General features: G+C 38.7%; 1 protein-coding gene across 4 annotated transcripts in view; it reads right to left on the bottom strand.

Annotated features, from left to right (window-relative positions):
* Nucleotides 1-19,760, bottom strand: part of ANKS1A (ankyrin repeat and sterile alpha motif domain containing 1A) — a 91,930-nt gene that overhangs the window by 48,878 nt on the left and 23,292 nt on the right. For all 4 annotated transcript variants that reach the window (XR_011922268.1, XR_011922272.1, XM_072422810.1 and 1 more), the window contains 3 exons: nt 17,079-17,375; nt 15,694-15,769; nt 13,526-13,627 (listed from right to left, as the gene is read on the bottom strand). Coding sequence is in view for 2 of the 4 variants with exons in the window: in XM_072422810.1 (XP_072278911.1) it covers nt 13,526-13,627; nt 15,694-15,769; nt 17,079-17,375 (475 nt within the window). In the remaining 2 variants the exon portion in view is untranslated. The remainder of the gene's footprint in view (nt 1-13,525; nt 13,628-15,693; nt 15,770-17,078; nt 17,376-19,760) is intronic.

Genomic DNA, 19,760 nt, shown 5'->3' with positions numbered 1-19,760 from the left:
TAACAGGCGGAAAGTGCTGGGCACCTAGGATTGGTAACAGGCGGAAAGTGCTGGGCACCTAGGATTGGTAACAGGCGGTAAATTCTAGGCACCTAGGATTGGTAACAGGCGGTAAGTGCTAGGCACCTAGGATTGGTAACAGGCGGTAAATTCTAGGCACCTAGGATTGATAACAGGCGGTAAGTGTTGGGCACCTAGGATTGGTAACAGGTGGTAAGTGCTGGGCTTTTTCAGAGCTAGAAGTTTTTTAAGCAGCAGTGGTTGCTGGCATGAGGAATGGACAAATGTAACCTTATTGCCGGTGTGAATTCAGCCTAACTTCAGATGTGCTCCTGTGTCTATATTTAGTTAAAGTGAACTTTTGTGAAAACATTTTTTTTTCACTTGATTCTTTTACAAAATTAGCCCAGCAGGCCCACGCTAGCTCAGCTTCCACCTCTTCTCCGATGATCACTTGTATGTCCAGTGCTGCCTTGCACTGCGCATGCATTAGATTGAACACTTTTTTTTTATATTTACATTATAAGAAAGTCTCCGAAGGTGCATGCACACAAGCAGCAGTGCAGAGCCTTTTGGGATATGTTCGGTCTTTACCGAAATGGAAGTGAAGACTGAAGGGGAGAGGTCCTCTCCACAAAAGTGTAAAAAAAAAAAAAAACACATTTTTCTATTACATAACAGATTAAGTCACTCTTTAATATAATGTTAAAAATGTGGCGATGCTTTATTAGCATCATGCATGTGATATCAGATGGGGACAAGACAGACAGTGACCCCCTCTCATCACTGCCCATATTCTATATAAAAGCACTGTCTGTGACGTTTACACAGAGTGTAATAATGTTATCGGCAGCGCAGTGTGATCGCTATGCGAGTGTAAAAGCCGCTTGTCATATTCTGCAACGTAACAACTCGCTGTGTTCAAACCTTCAGATCTCCTAAACCGTTGGTTGTAATAACTTGAAATTTTAAGGTACACGTGGAGGCATAGGAAACTGAAACTGTAGGTGCAAGTGGAAGACACTTGTGGCTAAACCTTTCTAAAATGTAATTAGTATGGCGTTATGAGAACATAAATCTCTACCTAGCAAAATGTGCTGCCTGCTCTGTTACACATATCTGTCTGCATCTTACCTCAAACCCCAATTTCTTCAAAAGTAAGAGGTGCAGGGAAACAAAAATATAGGTGGAAGTGGGAGACACGTGTGGCGATCACCTTTCATTACCATGGCATCATTACAACATTAAAAAAAAAAAACTGTCCATCAAAATGCACTTCCTTGTTACACATGACTGTAACCTTCCTGTACCTCAACCTCAATAACATTTAGTGGGCAGAGTTAAATTTCTAATGATGCCATAGTGATGAAGTTTTAGGGGATATTAGTCACAGATGTTCCCCACTTGTACCTATATTTTTGGTTTCTTACACCTCCCCATTCCCCAATTAAAGTTCAGAATGTTAGATAAGTAGACAGGAATGTGTACCAGGGCAGGGAAGCCCATTTTATTGGGCAGAGTGTTTTATGTTCTAATGATGCTGTAGTAATGAGATTGTAAGGGGAGAATGTGCCCGCCACTTGCACTTATATTTTCAGTTTTGTACCCCCCACCCTCAGAGAAATTGGTGTACAAAGAAGAGAAGCAGACAGTAGTTTCATAGATTTGTGACAGGTAGGTATATATTTAGAGGCCCACCCCAATGCTCCTTGCTATGTTTGTGGCTCCGGGGTCCCCAATTTGCACTTTCAATTTAGGACTCCTAGTTGCACTTTCCCCTGAAACAGCAACCCCAAACTTTTTCCATTTGTGACCCCCATATCTTGAAATTCGTTGAACCTGGGGGGCTGAAATTGTAATAACTAGTATCTATGAGGGTCCCCTGTACACCCTGAAAATTACAGGTCATTGTGATTTACAGCTTAGGAGATATGGAGGTTTGTACACAGAGAGCTGTGAGGATGCAGAATGACATGGATACTTTATACACACTGGATACATTTCAGAGGCAGATTTTTTTGTTAAACAGAAATCCGAGCTCGTGCTATGAGATGGGGGCGGGGCTGCCTGTGTCCCCTTCACATGAAGGCTGAGCTGTGTGCTCACCTCTGATCGGCAGCAATCCTCTGAACGGATGACACAGAGCACAGAGCAGCCTCACCGAGATCCGTGCATCCGAGGAAGAGAGCTGCCAAGGAGAGCTGGGCGGGGTATTCAAATTAGCCGGGCGGAGCAACCGGCTAAAAAGCTCTGGGGAGAACTATGATATATATATATACACATATACACACACACACGGATTACCATGCATGACGTAGTGAATATTCTTAGCAAAATCAGAGAAGAAACATGTCAGAATTAGAAATTTCAGAATACACATCCTTTTATTTATTAAATATGTAGTTCTTTCATATTCTATTAAAGTTTTCATGAATATAGGCAAACTCTAAAATAGTAGACAAGAATCAAGAATGTATACATTTTGCTCTATTACACAGCTCAGCAAAACATTTTTTTTTCACTTGCCTAGGATTTTTTATTTTAGTGTATTTAAATATAAAATTATATTTAGTGTATTTCAGGTCTGCTGAATCCAGAAATTCGTTGAATTTGCTCTAGTTCTTGTGATAGGGTAATCGGAATAGACGATTTTACCAACAACAAATGTTAACACAGCATATTATTGTCAATCTCTATTTATACCAATGTTTTGCATTTTTTGCATTTTTATTTTCATGAAACTTTCATTTGCCTTCTTTTTATTCATTTATATTTTTTTTTTACAGAAATATGAGTTCATCAAGAAGTTGTTTAAAATGACCCCAATGTATTTTGCTACATTTCTGGTGAATATTCTCAGCAAAAACAGATAAATATTACAGAATTTGTGAAACAAGCATATCTTGCATATTTTGGTATTAAACTTGGGGACCAAGATAAGTATTGGGCTCCCCATATGGTATGCAAAATTCGTGTAGAGTTTCTAGGTCAGTGGAGAAATGGAAAACTGAAAAGTTTGAAATATGGTGTACCTAGGGTATAGCGAGAGCCCAAAAATTATCATAATGATTGTTTTTTTGTGCAAACAAGTGGGAGTACCCTGATTTGGAATCAGCAAGACGACCCGTGCCACATGTTGCGGATGTTCCCTTACAAATGTTCAGTACACTCCCTGATATTCCTGTATCCGACATAGAGGATATACAGGGCTTGGAGTGAAACCCAGGAGTTAACAGTGTACGTGAATATGAAGGAAGTGTTTCATCAAACCCTACGTGACCTAAGTCTGTCAAAACAAGCATCTAAACTTTTAGCATCCAGCATCCAGAAAATAACTGCTTGACACCGGAAGTAAAAATAACTGTTTATAGAACAAGAGAGGTGACACTCCTAACATATTTCAGTGAAGATGGAGACTTTGTGTACTGTTGTAACATGCCTGGACTACTAGCCCATTTGGGAGTAGCAGAATACTGAGCAGAAGGGCTGACGGCTTATCATAGACAGTTCCACTTGAAGTTTGAAATCTGTTTTACTGCATAATGGCAACTGCTATGCATCAATAGTTACATATATGTAACTATGAATCTTTAATTGACCCCAGATTTGGAAACTGATAAATGATTCAAATTTAACTAGTTACATGACTTATACCGAAGCTTCTGCCTGGCCGAGCTATGTCATGGTTGTCAAGATCTTCTTGGGTAACCATAAAGCACAAAATTATGAAGAACTGGTACAAAACTTGCTCGTAAACTTTAAAAATTTGGTTGCTACTATGAGCATAAAGGTACACTATCTCCATAGCCATTTGCAAAAATTTCCAAAAAACCTTGGAGATTAAAGTGAGGAACGGGGGGAGAAGCTCCATCAAGATATAAAGGTGATGGAAGAAAGGTTTCAGGACAGATGGGATAGACACATGATGGCAGACTACTGCTGGAGCCTTCAATGTGATTGTCCTGATCATCAGCATAAAAGAAAAGCATACAAACTGAGTTTTTCAATGACTTCTTTATGATTAGTTCTGTACATGTACTGAAAATAGAATATATTGGCATTAAGTATTAATTATGTAAAAAATTAATAAAAATTTAGATATGTATATATAGGCATATCTAGTTTGATTTTGCTTAATTTTCATACCGTATATACCGTATCATATTTTCAACCATACTTGGCACAGATGTGGCCCCCTTGGCTTTCCTGGAATTTAACTAATTTATAAAAACATTGTGTCAAACAAGCCTATCAAGCAGTTCTGATTTCTAATGCTAGTATTTGAACTATTTGCATGCCCCTTGATTTGATGTAATAGTACAGGGGCAGCACGATGGCTCTGAGCTAAGTGCTCTGGCATTTGCAGCGCTGGGTTCCAGGTTCGAATCTTGGCCAAGACACTATCTGCATGGATCTCCCCGTGTTTACGTGGGTTTCATCTGGGTAATCCGATTTCCCCCCACATCCCAAAAACATGCAGTTAGGTTAATTAGCTGAAAAAACTGACCTTAGATTGTAATCAAGACATATCACTGGGGTAGGGACATTAGATTGTGAGCCCGTTTGAGGGACAGTTAGTGACATGACAATGGACTTTGTACAGCACTGCGTAAAATGATGACACTATCTAAATACTGTGTAATAATAAATAATAGTATACAGAAAAATCATATCTGAGGCTATTAAAATCTAATTAAAATTTTAGTATTACGGTAATTTATTTAATAACGATAGAATATGATTTGGTGCCTTCAAGGATAAGTTCAGTTTATCAACTACAGTTAAAATACAATACTATGGTATGTGTTTGTATACATATACACACACATATACATACATATATATATATATATATATATATATATATATATACATACATATATATATATATATATATACACACACACACACAGTGATACCTCTGTTAACCAGTGGCCCTGCCAAAAAAATTTCAGCTAACACATTTTTCACTGTTTTGAGTTAAGTTCCTCTTTAAAGTGCCCCAAAACAAAAAAAATACACTTACCTTTATTGCCACAGGGTAGTTGATCGGTCCAGAGATGTCTTCCATAGGGTCTTGCGTCGTCCTGGCATCTGTCTTCGTGCCGGTGCTCCGGAAGCCGCAATTATTGTTATTATGCATGCCATCCTAATTATGGATAATGTCCCCTTTCATAAAACTAGCAAGGAAAAAGCTTGGTTGAAAGTAAGAGACACCAACTCCTATTTTTACCACCATACTCTCCATTTCTTAATCCAATTCAGAACATGTTCTCTAAATGGAAAGAAGTAATAAGAAGAAATAGGCTAATTTATTTGGGTGCTTTATTAGAAAGCATCAAATGTGTATTTTTAACAATAGGCGATCAGGTTTGCTCAAAATATTATACAAAAATGTTTAGCTATTTGACCAAATACCTAAGAGGAGAAAGCATTAATGATTAATAAATCATTTCATTATTACAAATTTTTATTTAATGTTTCATGAGAAAAAATTTTATAGTAAAAGCATTGTGTTATATGTAAATATCTAAACTTGGAATATAGTTGTGGAGTAGAATAGCTGTTGGCATCCAAAACTAACTCAATGTAGTGTTTTTCTAAGAAACAGAATTGCTTCTGCCAGATCTTCTTTCATAGAAGCTCTTAAATCTGACTTGATTATTTTTAGAGCTAAAAATAGTCTTTCCACACTGACTTGGGTGGGTGGCATTGCTGTTACAGTTCTAGCCACATCACTAACAATCTCGGGATAAACAAGGATGGCTTCTTCTACAGCAAAACCGTCAAACTCAAAGACACAGTGGGCCAAAATTAAAAACTTAGACAAAGTCACGTGCCAAACTTGAAAACGAAATAGCACCACTACTACAATTCCCTGCGTCAAAAAAAACAGTCCAATGCAGGGCCACACACAGGCAGAGAGGCAGCCGGTCTACAGAGGCGAGTGATGCCAATACTACGATTCCCGGCATTACTTGCGTCTATAAAACAGTCCAATGTGGGGCCACGCATAGGTCGCTAGCCTATAGTTGCGAGTGATGCCAGGAATTGTTGCAGCAGCACTATTTCAATGCAGTGGCGAGCCAGCTGTAATAAATATTTAGGATTCCTTTGGTGGCCAAAAAAAGGAGGTTGCGGGCGAGTTTTACACCCTTGTTCTACAGTCAGTATCGATGAGCAATCATACTTTTCTACTTCTTTTAATTCTTTAAAAAAACTCATGCTGGAATCTTTTTATCGTTTATCTTCCACGCATATGTGCTTCGCTTTAGTGTTGAAAGTTCCATTTTGTCCAAGTAAGAATCAAAGTCTAATTCTTCATATAAAGAGGATGATCCTGAGTTACCAGTGCTTATAGCTTCATACAGTGGTGGGGTTTCAGGTAGTAATCCCTTCATGCGAACTGCTACATCACAGAGGGCCTTTTTTGCAGTATCAGTCTGGTCATCGCTCAACAAAAATCGGCTCATGGGATCAACATAAATTGCAGCTAACAAGATTTGATTATGCAGTAAGAGATTCTCTCTTTTCTTCATTAAAGATACAATGCCATCAGCTATTAACCCTCCACTTTTGTTCAAGCAATATATCAAGCTCTTCCATTTCAAGAATTTACCTTTAGGTTTAATTTAGGTGTTAAATCTTCAGATTGCAAACTCTTGGTAACTGTAAAGGGGTTGGAAAGCAGATTTTCCAGTGCTTTCACTTGTGTCCATTGGCTTTCGGTTAATAAAACATTTTCTTTGTCCAGTTCTTCAAGAGAGGTTTATAGTTCAAGCAAACGCTTTACCATCAAATAAGTGCTTCCCAAGCGTGTTGTTTGATCCAAAATGGCTCCTTTACCTACACGCCTTTTCAAAATAGCATCTGTTTTAGGGGCCCAGGTTGCAACAGTTACTTGTCTCGTTTTGCCATTTAAAATGGCTGCATGACACAATTCTCAATTGTGCTCAACATATTAGAAGCATTATCTGTCACAATACATAGAATCTGTTCCTTTTTCATTTCAAAATCTTCTAGAACATCCTCCACTAACTTCTGAAGATAGTCACTGGTGTGATGTGCCTGGGTATCCTTTACTCCCAAGGTTCGCGTTATCGTTTTATTATTTTCATCAACAAATCTAACATTAATAGCAAATAATTGACTCTGTGACGTGTGCATGCATCTATTTTATGCAGACAAAATGTCCCTTCAGACCTTTTCGCAGTTCTTCCTTTATACATTTGGCCTCTTCAATTTATAAGTTTCCTTATACTTTCTCTTTCCAGAGAAACACCAAGTTTTTTAGCCATTTCTCCATTTAGACCTAAAAAGGCTGGCTGTGAAAATAAGGATAGTGGTACACTATTCTTTACTACTTTTTCTATAATGTGGTTTTCAATTTTTCTGGTGTCATTGTTATGGAAACTTTGTCAGATATAAAGAATCTCCTTAGTTGTGTTTGGTCTCCAGTAGATTTCTGAACATTTTTTATGCCAGAAGTAGATGGAATATTTTCACAGATATCTTTCTCATTCACAACTTCTAACACTTTAGGATGAAAACGCTGCAAGTGTCTTTTCAAATGTTATGCTCTTGTAGGTGCATTTTTGTTAGACCCACTGAAAATGCTAATTTTTGCATTACATTGTTTTTCACCATCATCTTCAAGAATACATCTACAGATAGATTTGAGTGTCATCAGCATACAGATGGTACTGTAAGTCAAAGGAATATATGAGACTACCGAGAGAGGAGGTGTACAGAGAAAGAACTGGTCCAAGGACTGACCCTTGGGGAACACCAACAGGGAGGAGAGTGGGAGAGGAGCAAATAACATTGAAAGAAACTTGGAGTGGTCAGACAGATAGGAAGCAAACCGAGAGAGAGCAGTGTCACCGATATCAATAGAGCGCATGATTAGTTTAAAAGAGGGTGATCAACAGTGTCAAAAGCGGAGGAAAGATCAAGGAGGAGGAGGGAAAAGTTGCTTTTAGACCTAGCTCTGAGGAGGTCATTGGCCACTTAAGTAAGGGCTGTTTCGGTGGAATGGGCAGCTCAAAAGCCAGACTGGAGAGGGTCAAGGAGAAAGTTGGAGCTCAGGTAATCAATTAGTCTTTTGTAGACAAGGCGTTCAAGAAGTTTGGAGACATATTGGAGAAGAGCGATAGGACGGTAGCTTGAAGTTAGGAAGGTGTCTAGTGAGGGTTTCTTCAGGATCGGAAGATTTATGTCATGTTTGAAAGCAGACGAAAAGGGAGAGGTTAAATAGTTTGGTTAGGGCGGGGGACGAAAAAAACAGCAACAGGTAAGGGGCTAAAAAGGCGGACGGAGTGAACTTCAAAAGAGGTGAAAATCAGAGGGGGCAGGTTAGGAAGGACTCTGTATGCACAGCTTCTGGAAAAACATCAAGCTTTTTCTTAAAGCAATCTATATTAGTTGCTGAAACTACTTCCTGAGGGAGCCAATTCCACATTTTCACAGACCTTACAGTGAAGAATCCCTTCCTTATCCGGAGCTTAAACTTCTTTTCCTCCAGACGCAAAGAGTGCCCTCTTGTTCTTTGTAATGATCTCAAAGTGAATAATGAGTAGGAGAGTTTTCTATATGGACCGTTTATATATTTATACAGGGTGATCATATCCCCCCTTAAACGTCTCGTCAGTTCAGCAAATCTCTCCTCATAGCGGAGCTCCTCCATTCCTTTTATTAGTTTAGTTACCCTTCTCTGCACTCTCTCCAATTCCACAATGTCCTTTTTGTGAACTGGTGCCCAAAACTGGACTGCATATTCCAGATGTGGTCTGACCAATGCTTTGTACAGGGGCAGGATTATATCTCATTCTCTGCAGTCTATTCCTCTTTTAATACAAGAAAGTACTTTGCTAGCTTTAGATAATGCAGCTTGGCATTGCATGCGGTTACTAGGCCTACCAGAACCCCCAGATCATTTCCCATTTCTGACTCCCCCAAGTGTATCCCCCCCTATACAGTATGAAGTAATCATGTTGTTAGCTCCCAAGTACATAACTTTACATTTATCTATGTTAAATGTCATTTGCCACTTGGATGCCCAATCAAACAGTACATCCAGGTCTGCTTGTAGATAATAGACATCCTGTATGGACTTAATTCCATTACATAGTGTGATGTCATCTCACACAGAAATGGTACTTTTAATCCCAAACTCTATATCATTTATAAAGATGTTAAACAGTAACGGTCCCACCACTGAACCCTGGGGTACACCACTAATAACCTTAGACCATTCAGAGTATGAATCATTAATACAACTCTCCGGATCCGGTCTTTAAGCCAGTTCTCGATCCATTTACAGTTTGAGTCTTCTAAACCTTTTGACCCTAACTTGCATATTAACCGCCTGTGCGGTACAGCGTCAAATGCTTTAGCAAAGTCCAAGTACACTATATCAACTGCTAGCCCGCTGTCTACCTGTTTACTTCCCCATAAAAAGATAGTAAATGTGTTTGACAACTTCAGTCTTTCTTCAAGCATTGCTGACTATCACTTATAATATTATTTTCTAGCAGAAACACTTCCATGTGCTTCTTTATCAAACTCTCTAGGACCTTTACAATCATGGACGTTAAACTAACTGGTCTGTAGTTTCCTGGTAATGACTTTGCCCCCTTTTTGAAAATAGGAACCACATTGGCCTTACACCCATCCATTGGTACCTTGCCAGTGACTAGAGTGTCTCTAAAATTTAGAAAAAATGGCTTTGAAATAACCGAGCTAAGTGTTTAGTAAATCTGCCTTTTCTTTATCCCCAGTTACCAACCCAGCGACATCCTTTAGGGGGCCTACATGCTCAGAGCTGATCTTTTTGCTATTAATATATTTAAAAAAATTTTGGGGTTTGCCTTACTTTCCTTTGCAATCTTCATTTTGAAGTTTTGCACATTTTATCTCCATTATACATCTTTTGTTATATTCTTTATAGTTTTCAAATGATGGTGAGCCTTCATTTTTATATTTTTGGAATGTCCTTTTCTTGTTGCTTTTGGCTTTTTTAACATCAGCTGTGAGTTTTAAGTCATTAAGAGCAGATACTGTGATATGTGTGGTAGTGAGGCTTCTAAGCTTGTTGAGTTCCAGAAGTGGGAACTCCTATTCTTCCTGGTTCTTCTTCCTACGTCACCTAACCCCGGCGCGAAATCAGGTGATGTATATAGGAATAAACGTTTTTTCCCTTTTCATGAAAAGGCTCCACCAGCGCAATTTTACTTAACATAAAAAAGGGTTGTCTACCCTTCTACGTAAAGTGAAAATTGTGAGTTTACTTACGCTTTAAGAGAGCTCACAAATATGAAAAAAAGGCTGGAAGGGGGGCAGTTTGCATGACGTGCAGAAGAAATTATTGGCTAAACACAGCTGAGGTTGTGGGTGATCTTAGGGGGGTGAGCTCTTCAACATCTTGTAACTCTTTAACCTGCTGGGCGGTTCATTTCTGTCCATATTTATATGTCTAAAAGCGGTACATTCTCTTTTATGAAAATGTATTTAACATTGTAGGCCTGTAATTCTTAGGCATAACTCACCGAAATTAGTCCAATTTTTAAAAAATATAAAAAATTTATTGATAAACCTTAAATAAACACAAAAATCTGTTAAAACAAAGGTGAATAAAGAAATCAAAAATACTGAAACCTGTAATATAACTGTACAGTATATATATATATATATATATATATATATATAAAAAGATGATTACTTTGTAGCGCCGATGACACCAGGAACTCCTAGGGAACGTCACCGCACTCACCGGGGGACTGATCGAAGGAAGAGGACACGGCTTTGGGTTACCGCTTTCAGCAGGTTTTTTTTTTTTTTTTACCCCGAGCCACACTCGGGCTTACCACTCAGGAGGTTAATGAACAAGACAAACTCTGAAGTTGTTTCTTTTTGCATATCAAAGCACAGCTTGCTTCAGAAGTTTATGAATGTCTAGACCTTTATATTGTCCCTTTGACTATTTTAAAAAATTTACCTTTAAAATGTGGGCAGCTGATTTTGTACATTTGCCCTCTGACAAAGAAATGACCAGTCCATAATTGTATTGGTAGGTTTATTGTAGGTGTGAGAGACAGAATAACAACGAAAGAACCCTCAAAAACCCAGTGCTCAAATGTCAGAGCTTGATGTGCATTGAAATAAGTGAAATAAGTATTTGATCTCCTATCAACCAGCAAGATTTCAGGCTCCCTGGTGTCTTCACTGTATGCAGGTAACAAGCTGAGATTAGGAGCACCCTCTGTAAGGGAGTGCTCGTAATCCAAGCTTGTTATACTGTAACAAAAGACGCCTGTCCACAGAAGCAATCAATCAGATTCCAAACTAGCCACCATGGCCAAGACCAAAGAGCTGTCTAAGGATGTCAGGGACAAGATTGTAGACCTATCTCCCTCAATCTCCCTCGGTCTGGGGCTCCATGCAGGATCTTCCCTTGAGTTGCAATGATCATTAGAACGGTGACCAGCAGCCCAGAACTATACAGGGAGAACTTGTCAATGATCTCAGGGCAGCTGGGACCATAGTCATCAAGAAGACAATTGGTAACACACTGCGCTGTGAAGGGCTGAAATCTTTCAGAGCCCGCAAGGTCCCTCTGCTCAAGTAGATGTACAGGCCCGTCTGCAGTTTGCCAATAAACATCTAAATGATCCAGAGGAGAACTGGGTGAAAGTGTTGTGCCCAGATGAGACCAAAATTGAGCTTTTTGGCATCAACTCAACTGACTGGAGAAGGAATGCTGCATTTGACACCAAAACCACCATCCCCACCGTCAAACATGGAGGTGGACACATTATGCTTTGGGGGGTGTTTTTCTGCTAAGGGGACAGGACACATTCACCGCATCGAAGGGACAATGGACGGGGCCATATACCGTCAAATCTTGTGTGAGAACCTCTTTCCCAGGGCACTGAAAATGGGTCGTGGATGGGTATTGCAGCATGACAATGGCCCAAAACACATGGCCCAGGCAAAAAAGGAGTGATTTAGAAGAAGCACATGAAGGTACTGGAATAACCTAGCCAGTCTCCAGACTGGCTGATAGCATATTTATTTCACTCATTACAATGCACATCAAGCTCTGACTTTTCAGCGCTGGGTTTTTGAGGGTCCTTTTGTTGTTATTCTGTCTCTCACACCTACAATTATCCTACCATTACAATTAAAGACTGGTCATTTCTTTGTAAGAGGGCAAACACACAAAATCAGCAGGGGATCAAATACCGCATATACTCGAGAATAAGTCGAGTATAATATACTCGAGTATAAGTCGATCCAAGTATAGGCCGAGGTACCTATTTTTACCTTGGAAAACAGGAAAAATTGACTGACTCAAGTAAAAGCTGAAGGTGGGAAACGCTGCAGCTACTGGCAAGTTTCAATATTCAAAATAAATACCAATACAATTCCATAATACGGCCATTACAGGCATAATACGGTAAAAAAATACCATAGTTAGAATTTAGGTAGGTATACTACTTACCGTACCTAACCACTTAATTCTTTTTAACCTCCCTGGAGGTATGATTCTTCCTGGAAAAAGTGGCTGAAAGTGGTACAAAGCAGTACTGCATTCAGCCACTGTAGCCCCCCTCGCGTTCTATATCTGTCCGTATTTCCACACAAAAAGCGTTACATTTATTTGCATGGAAATTTATTTTACATTTACATTTTTTACATTGTAGGCCTATAATTCTTAGGCATAATACACCGAAATATGTCCAATATTTAATAAATTTAAAAATAAACTTTACCTAAAAAAAACACAAAAATCTGTAAAAAAAAATAAATAGTGAAACGTATTATAACTGTACAGTATATGTAACTATATGTAAATATATATGTAACTATAGATTTCCTTGTATTGGACTAATACAGCTTTTTTGTATTGAATCCAATACAAAATTATTGAATTTTCCACCGCTCCTCCTGCCCGGAGATCGTTTCTGCATTCGGCAGCTGAAGACATAAGAAAGAAGACCGGTGCAGAGGAGCTGGGGGACAAGCAGGACGCCCACGGAAGAAGTAAGTGGGTTTTTCAGTAGTAATCTGATGTCATACATGGTTGTATGACAATCAGATTGCACTGCAACGGTATTTACTACCGTTCGCTCATTTGAATGTGGCGCCGGAGTTTATATACTTTGTAGGTGATTAGCTTTTTCTTGCAAAGTGAACTATCACTGCATTTACTAATGCAGAGGATATTATTATTTACCTTGTTATGGGCACTGCCTAAACAAATTTTTAAATCACCCCTATAGAGTAATAAATGGAGCAAAGTTCACACAACTTGAGGAGTTGGAACGACAAAAGCTATTAAGTGGGAATGGTTTGACATCACCAAACTGTACATTTTAACGGGCTGCATGCTGGGCATTTGAAATTCTAACCGATGCTATTTATAGGGCTTTGGTTGAACCGCTAAAATGTCAGGTATAACATGTTGTGTTTTATACTATATACACTATATTGGAGCTATTACACTGCCTTGCAAAGCTCTCACCCTGGATAAGAGATGCTATCTGCTGGCTCTTTTGTGACGGCAACTCTTGTACAATATCCAATGCTGTCATTCCTTTGTTATCTGTGATGCTGACATCAATTCCTATAAAAAAAGTGAGAACATTAAATAATTTATCTTTAATTCTTGCTTATCTGTTTATTCAGAAACAACAAAATAAACACAATTGCTTGCCAAGCATAATAAACATTCTTCAATCATGATTTTATGTTCAAAACTGCAGAGCAAAACTGTATGTGTAATAAAAATGTCTGAATAAAAAAATGATTTTTTATCAAACAGTAAAAGGTAGTGGCCCTGGCCAGCTGATGGAAAGGACTTGTCATTTGTACACATATATGGCCAGGTGTTAGGAGCACAGATATGTTCTTTCACAGAAATAAAGTGTTCTCTAGGCAGAGGTAATTTTCTTTGTTTAAAATAATAGCTTGAACAGCGTACTTAGCAACGTATGGTATTTCCTAGACTACCCAGGTTCACAGGAACCTCCAAAAGCCAGTGAACCCCATACTGACCCTTATAGAGCCTATAATTTTGGTTTCCTTCAGACGTGATCCTTTCATCAATGATGCTTTTGGCCATCTGTAGGGATGACATTACTCCCATTGGCCAGCAATGGTAAAGGCATGCGTCACACTAATGCGCTGTGAACTCTGGATATAGTAGTTACAACAGGGGTTCCCTGAGGACCTGAAAGTTATTTCAAGGGGTCCCCCATGTTCAAAGGGTCAAGAAACATTGCTATAGAGAGTTAAGGTAAATAGATAAAGATGGACAGATTGTGATGGTGAATAAAAGCACAGGACTTAATTGATGCAATGTACAGGGTAGGAGGAGTGGCATTATGGAGACTGACAAGCTCTAGGCTTGTCCAGTTTGATAGTCATGATAGTCATGATTGCGATTCCTTGTATATTAGGTGTCAGGATATGGTGGGTACTCGTTTTTTTTGTTTTTTTTTTTAAACATTCTTTATTTAAAATTTTTAACAGGGTACAATAAAATCAGGGAAGGGGGACCTGAGTACCTGAGGATTGAAATAAAACAGGATAAACACACAAAGCATAACAACCATAAAGAGAATATTCCAAACATAGTAGTGCAAGCTCGGTACAGCAATACAAGAAGAGAATTTATAAAAGTGCTAAAGAAACTGTAAATAAATAGTACAACAAAAGGGTATGTGTGTGTGTGTGTGTGGGGGGGAATGGTACGCATTAGACGCACTTTTTTTCCCCCCCGAAGTGGGGAAAAAAGTCCCTGCGTCTTATGGTCCAAATATAGCCTACACATATGCTGTTAAAAAAAAGTTTCTTACTTGCCCGGCTCTGTGTGGTCTCTCTGTGCTTGCTGCAGCCACTGTCCATTCCTCCGTGCCCAGAGTGTCTGCCCCGCTCTGAGATTCATCAGCCTCCATGCCTCCATGCCCCCGCTGCAGCCATGCCTCCATGTCAGCCCAAGTGCGGCGTACGGTAACTGCTCCACTGCGGTGAGCATACCGTAACCCGTAACCCTCACTCCTTGCCCGTAAGAATTCGGCGGCCACTCCCCCAATCATTCCTCCGTGCCCGGTTAAACTCCGCCCTCCGTTGGATGCTGTGCTTGATTACTGGGGGTTCTCATAAAACGAGCAGAACCTTTACCGTAAATCTTCAACTTTATTCTATTTTATTACTGAAGTCTCTCGTTATTGTGTTTTACAGTAATTTTGTCTTTTGCTGACTTTATTTGTTAATAATGGTTCTAAATGCTGCTGTTTACTTTACAGGGTTGATTACATGTGTTTATGACCGTGATGTTGGTTTTTAATGCACATAAAATATTTTAGGACACTATTTGTTTCAGAATCTTTTTTTTCTTCATTTCCCTTCTCTAAAAACTGGTGCGTCTTATGGTCCGAAAAATACGGTACATTAACTGAAAAAGGGCAGCAAATGCCAAACACAAAATATCTGCTTATAGCACACAAAAGGAAGAACAAAAGTTGTCAGTAAGTGGATCAGAATGTGATTCAGGTTCAGTGAATAACTGATGGGGCTTTTAACTTATGGCTCTACTCTTCACACTTACACGAAGTGTGGCAGAACTTCCAACAACTTTCATTGTATTATACCTTTCATATTAATATGACACTTCAAAATATAATGTACCTGCATCTAGAAGTATCTGTACCACATCTGTCTTTCCAAATAAGGCAGCTTCATGTAACGCACTCCCCTTTTCTGTCTGTGAAAGCAAAGTTAATATAAGCATAGACAAAATTTAATTGTAATAGTAAAAATAAATAAACAGTATTGAAATAAATTGGCAACCTAGTGCCATTGTTGTCAGTAAACTGACAGTGAGTTTGACCCTTGTTTCCTCAATACTTTGTGTCCCAGAGCTAGAAAAAATTTATTTTACTGTAAATGTAAAACTGATAGAGGCAGACACTGTGGAAAAATGTATCTTTAAAATGCACTGCAAAGACATGCCGACAGGTATTTAAAAATTGCAATACAGCAGGTAAGGTTATTTAGGTACGAAGAGGTGCTGTCCCTTCTGCTATAAAGAACATACCTGGTAATTATTTGTACATTTTTAGCTATAGTTCTGCTTTAACGCAGCAGGATATTTTGTTTTTTGCCTATGGAAAAAACTAAAAAGAAGACATATGCAGCCATTTCCAGTTCTTGTTTATTTGGGAGGGCTACAATACACCTCCCTCATCACCAAGTGAAAAGCGCAAAAAGAAAAAATTGATGCAGCCATTGCTTCCTGTCTGATGAAAGTCCCAGAACTATGTAGGGAAGTGGGGGAGGGGCATATTGCCAAAAAGCCTTTATACTGGCTAGGAGGTTGCAGTGTGGGGACTGCTACCTCATGCCAGGAAATTGCTGCCTCTAGGTAAATGCTACATATGTAGATTCTCCCAACGTCTGCCCCCAGAGAATGAATAGGGCAACAGTGAGAGGCGATAATACCACTCACTGCGGACAGCTGTGGAATGTGCAGATGCAGATTCTTTAAGCCACTGGAGTTTGAACTGACCATTTTATGTTTATATTACAAATAGAGGCTACCAGTACAGTTTTAGGTTTACTTCTGGCTGGAAAGATCAGTTGGTTAGGACAAGCACTGGCTTAGCCTGCGTTAATATAAGGTACAGATTGGAAAAAAATGAAATTTTTGTTCTGGGTTTAGATATTTTGTAAAAATGTAAGATCCACTTTATTTCCTCCAAATGGAATGCTGGAATGCACAAAACTGTTTTACAATAATTTTATATATCTAGCTACTATATACTCAACTGCAGTTATTAAACAAAATTTGCAGCGGTTTTCCTAATCCATGGCATATCCTTTCCATATACAGACACCAGGATTACAGCCTCAAGATCCGTACTGTTTTTCACAACATTTAGGATTTTTTGAACAAGATAAAATAATAGGATCTGAATTGTTTGGTGGATAAGTTGTCCATATTGTTCCATATAAACAACATATTTTTATTAATGTGTTTCATTCATTTTCAATAAAAAAAATTATGCCAATACCTGGTAATTAATATCCATCGCTGCATCCAACAAAACACGGACAACTGCTCGATGCCCATTGCGAGCTGCCAGATGAAGAGGTGTGTGCTTGCGTGTGTGGCAGCTTAGCAAGTTAGGATGTGCATTGAGAAGAAGTTTTACTACTTCTAAGCGTCCATACAGAGCTGCTAAATCAAGAGGCGTTTCCATCTTGTTATTACGCATTGTGGGGTCTGTCAGCTCTTCCAACAAAACGCGAACCACTTCCGTGTGACCATACTGGGCTGCACAGTGTAGAGCCGTCTCATTATCATTATTCTGTGGAACAGAAAAGGCAGTATTCTTTATAAAGAAAGTACAGTAAAGTACAGTAAAACTGACCAAGATACAAACCTGCAAAGTTGTTTAGTACGCTACCACCTGCTTACCATATAAATGCACGATTCATACCCGGGATTCAAGAACGCCAGAAACAATAAATTGAACAGAAATCAAATAAAGTTGTTCAATTAGGTCATGCAAAAAGGCACATAGAACAAAATCAAACTCTCAGTGTTATCAGCTTTTTAACTATCTGCAATTACATTGCTTTCTATACTGGCCATAATCTCCCAAAGAAAGGATTTTTCCTAAATTAGTCCTTGAAAAATAAACACACCCAAGAAATTGCTGCAATTATCATTATTATCTCAAATTTTAAACCAGTGGTCGCCAAGCCAGGTGTCACTCAAAGGGGAAGAAACTTCACCTTTAGTGACGTCATGATGCCAGAACCCGCCCATACTCCCATCACAGGTCTGAGACTGCAATGGGAGAGTGGGTGGGTTGTGTCCAGAGACACAACCTGCGAGCCGTACAGGGGACATGGTCCGCGGCTCTGGAAGGTGCGTCCCCCCCGCTTCTCCTGACCCTGCTCGGGGTAGCACTGGCCAGAGACATTCCTTTTCTCTGAATGGTGACTGCTGATTTAAACAATATATTAAAAGAACTAATACGTCCAGTAAAACAAAGCAATGTCAAAATATCCATTTATATATGATTTCTTGAGAAATTGGTGGTCATTTCTTACTGATTACACTGCCTTTCCTGACAGTAACAAGCCAGGCTTTAAACATGACAAAAAATGTTTTTTTACACTTTGCTTCTAGGGGCAAATATTACACCTGGCTGTTGTAAAAAAAAAAAAAAAAAAACCTTTACAACCAGAGAATCTAATGAGGAACAATGCACTAAAATGAGTCTGGGCCACAAAGTCAAGTATCATTAATGCTATAATTCTAAAACTGCATCTACAGCTTGCCTTTAGGAGATATAGCACTTAAAGCATTTTACTAAAAAAAAAAAAACAAAAAAAACAAAAAAAAAAACCTGCACTCCAGTACAGCTATATGTAATCCTTCACTGAAAATGTTCAGACCAGTAATGCTGGTACAATTGTCCTAAAACTTTCAATCTTACTTTAATACCACAATACATCATGGAGCAAAATTTGTAAACATTGTAACCCGATAGAGCTGTAAGGCTGGGTCTACACAAACAGTTTAAAAATGTATGTAAACGTTCCTACCACTTTTATATGTGTTTTTATGCACTTTTACAAGCTTGGTAAAGCTTGTCTTAAAACGCTAAAAAAACTTTTATAAACGCATATGGCACGTTTTATCGAAATTTTGCATAAGCATTTCTAAAAGTTTTACCTTTAATCCTTTCAGGGAATGAGTTCAGGGTTACATAAAACCCCTTACTCATGCCCTGAAAGGGTTAAAAATATGTGTAAAAAAAATAGGACGAGGCTTTAATGCTAAAGTAATTTATTAAATGTGTGTGCTTTGTGTAACTTTTAAACTTTTTTTACAGGTTATCCCACAATGAAAGGATTTCCCTTTCCTCAGCCAATCACGGGGCACTAGATGTGAATGGGGAGACTTGTCCTTATTTGCCCTCTAGTGCCTGGGAATCCCACGCTGTCAGGAGTCTCACGGCTGTGCTCATGTCATGAATGCAGCCGTGGAAATCATCCTTTCATTGTGGGGTAAAAAAAAAAAAAAAAAAAAGCTGAAAAGTTACACAAAACACACATTTAATAAATTACTTTAACAATAAAGCCTCGTCTTATTTTTTTACACATATTTTTAACTCTTTCAAGACATGGCTGAGGGGTTTTATGTACCCCTGTACTCATTCCCCAGGGTGGGGTGATGAAGAACTTGGAGTCTTCTTTTTAAAAAGGGCTTCCAGATGCTAAAGTCCTGCTAAATGCTTACAAAAGCCCCTATTGTTTTCAAAGGTAGCTTTTATAAAAAGCTTAAAAACGCTTGTAAAAGCCTCCATTGAATTTATTGATTTGTTTTCAAGCATTTTCACACGTTTACCCTGCATTTTTTATTTATAAAACGGTGCAGATTAGCCTTTTGGAATGCATTGGAATTTCAAACATGGGTTTTTAAAGCCTCAGGTTAAACGCTGGGGAAAACATCCATGTACATTAAGCCTAACACTGTAAACAGTGAAACTTTCAAAGCAATATATGAAGTGACATTGGCAAAGATTCCAATTTCTGTGCAATAGGTTGACTATAATATGACATCAAGCTGTGTGCAAAGGTGGTGGTGGTTGGGGGGTGACTCATATTTAAGACTCCTAAATCACGTGAATTAGATATTTTACAAAAAAAATAATGGCAGATAACCCAGAAAATAATTT

This window comes from Pyxicephalus adspersus, chromosome 1 (genome assembly GCF_032062135.1).
Source record: "Pyxicephalus adspersus chromosome 1, UCB_Pads_2.0, whole genome shotgun sequence".
Taxonomy (NCBI): Eukaryota; Metazoa; Chordata; class Amphibia; order Anura; family Pyxicephalidae; genus Pyxicephalus; species Pyxicephalus adspersus.
The sequence above is the reverse complement of the archived record's forward strand: the minus strand, read 5'-3'. Positions and strand labels throughout refer to the sequence as shown.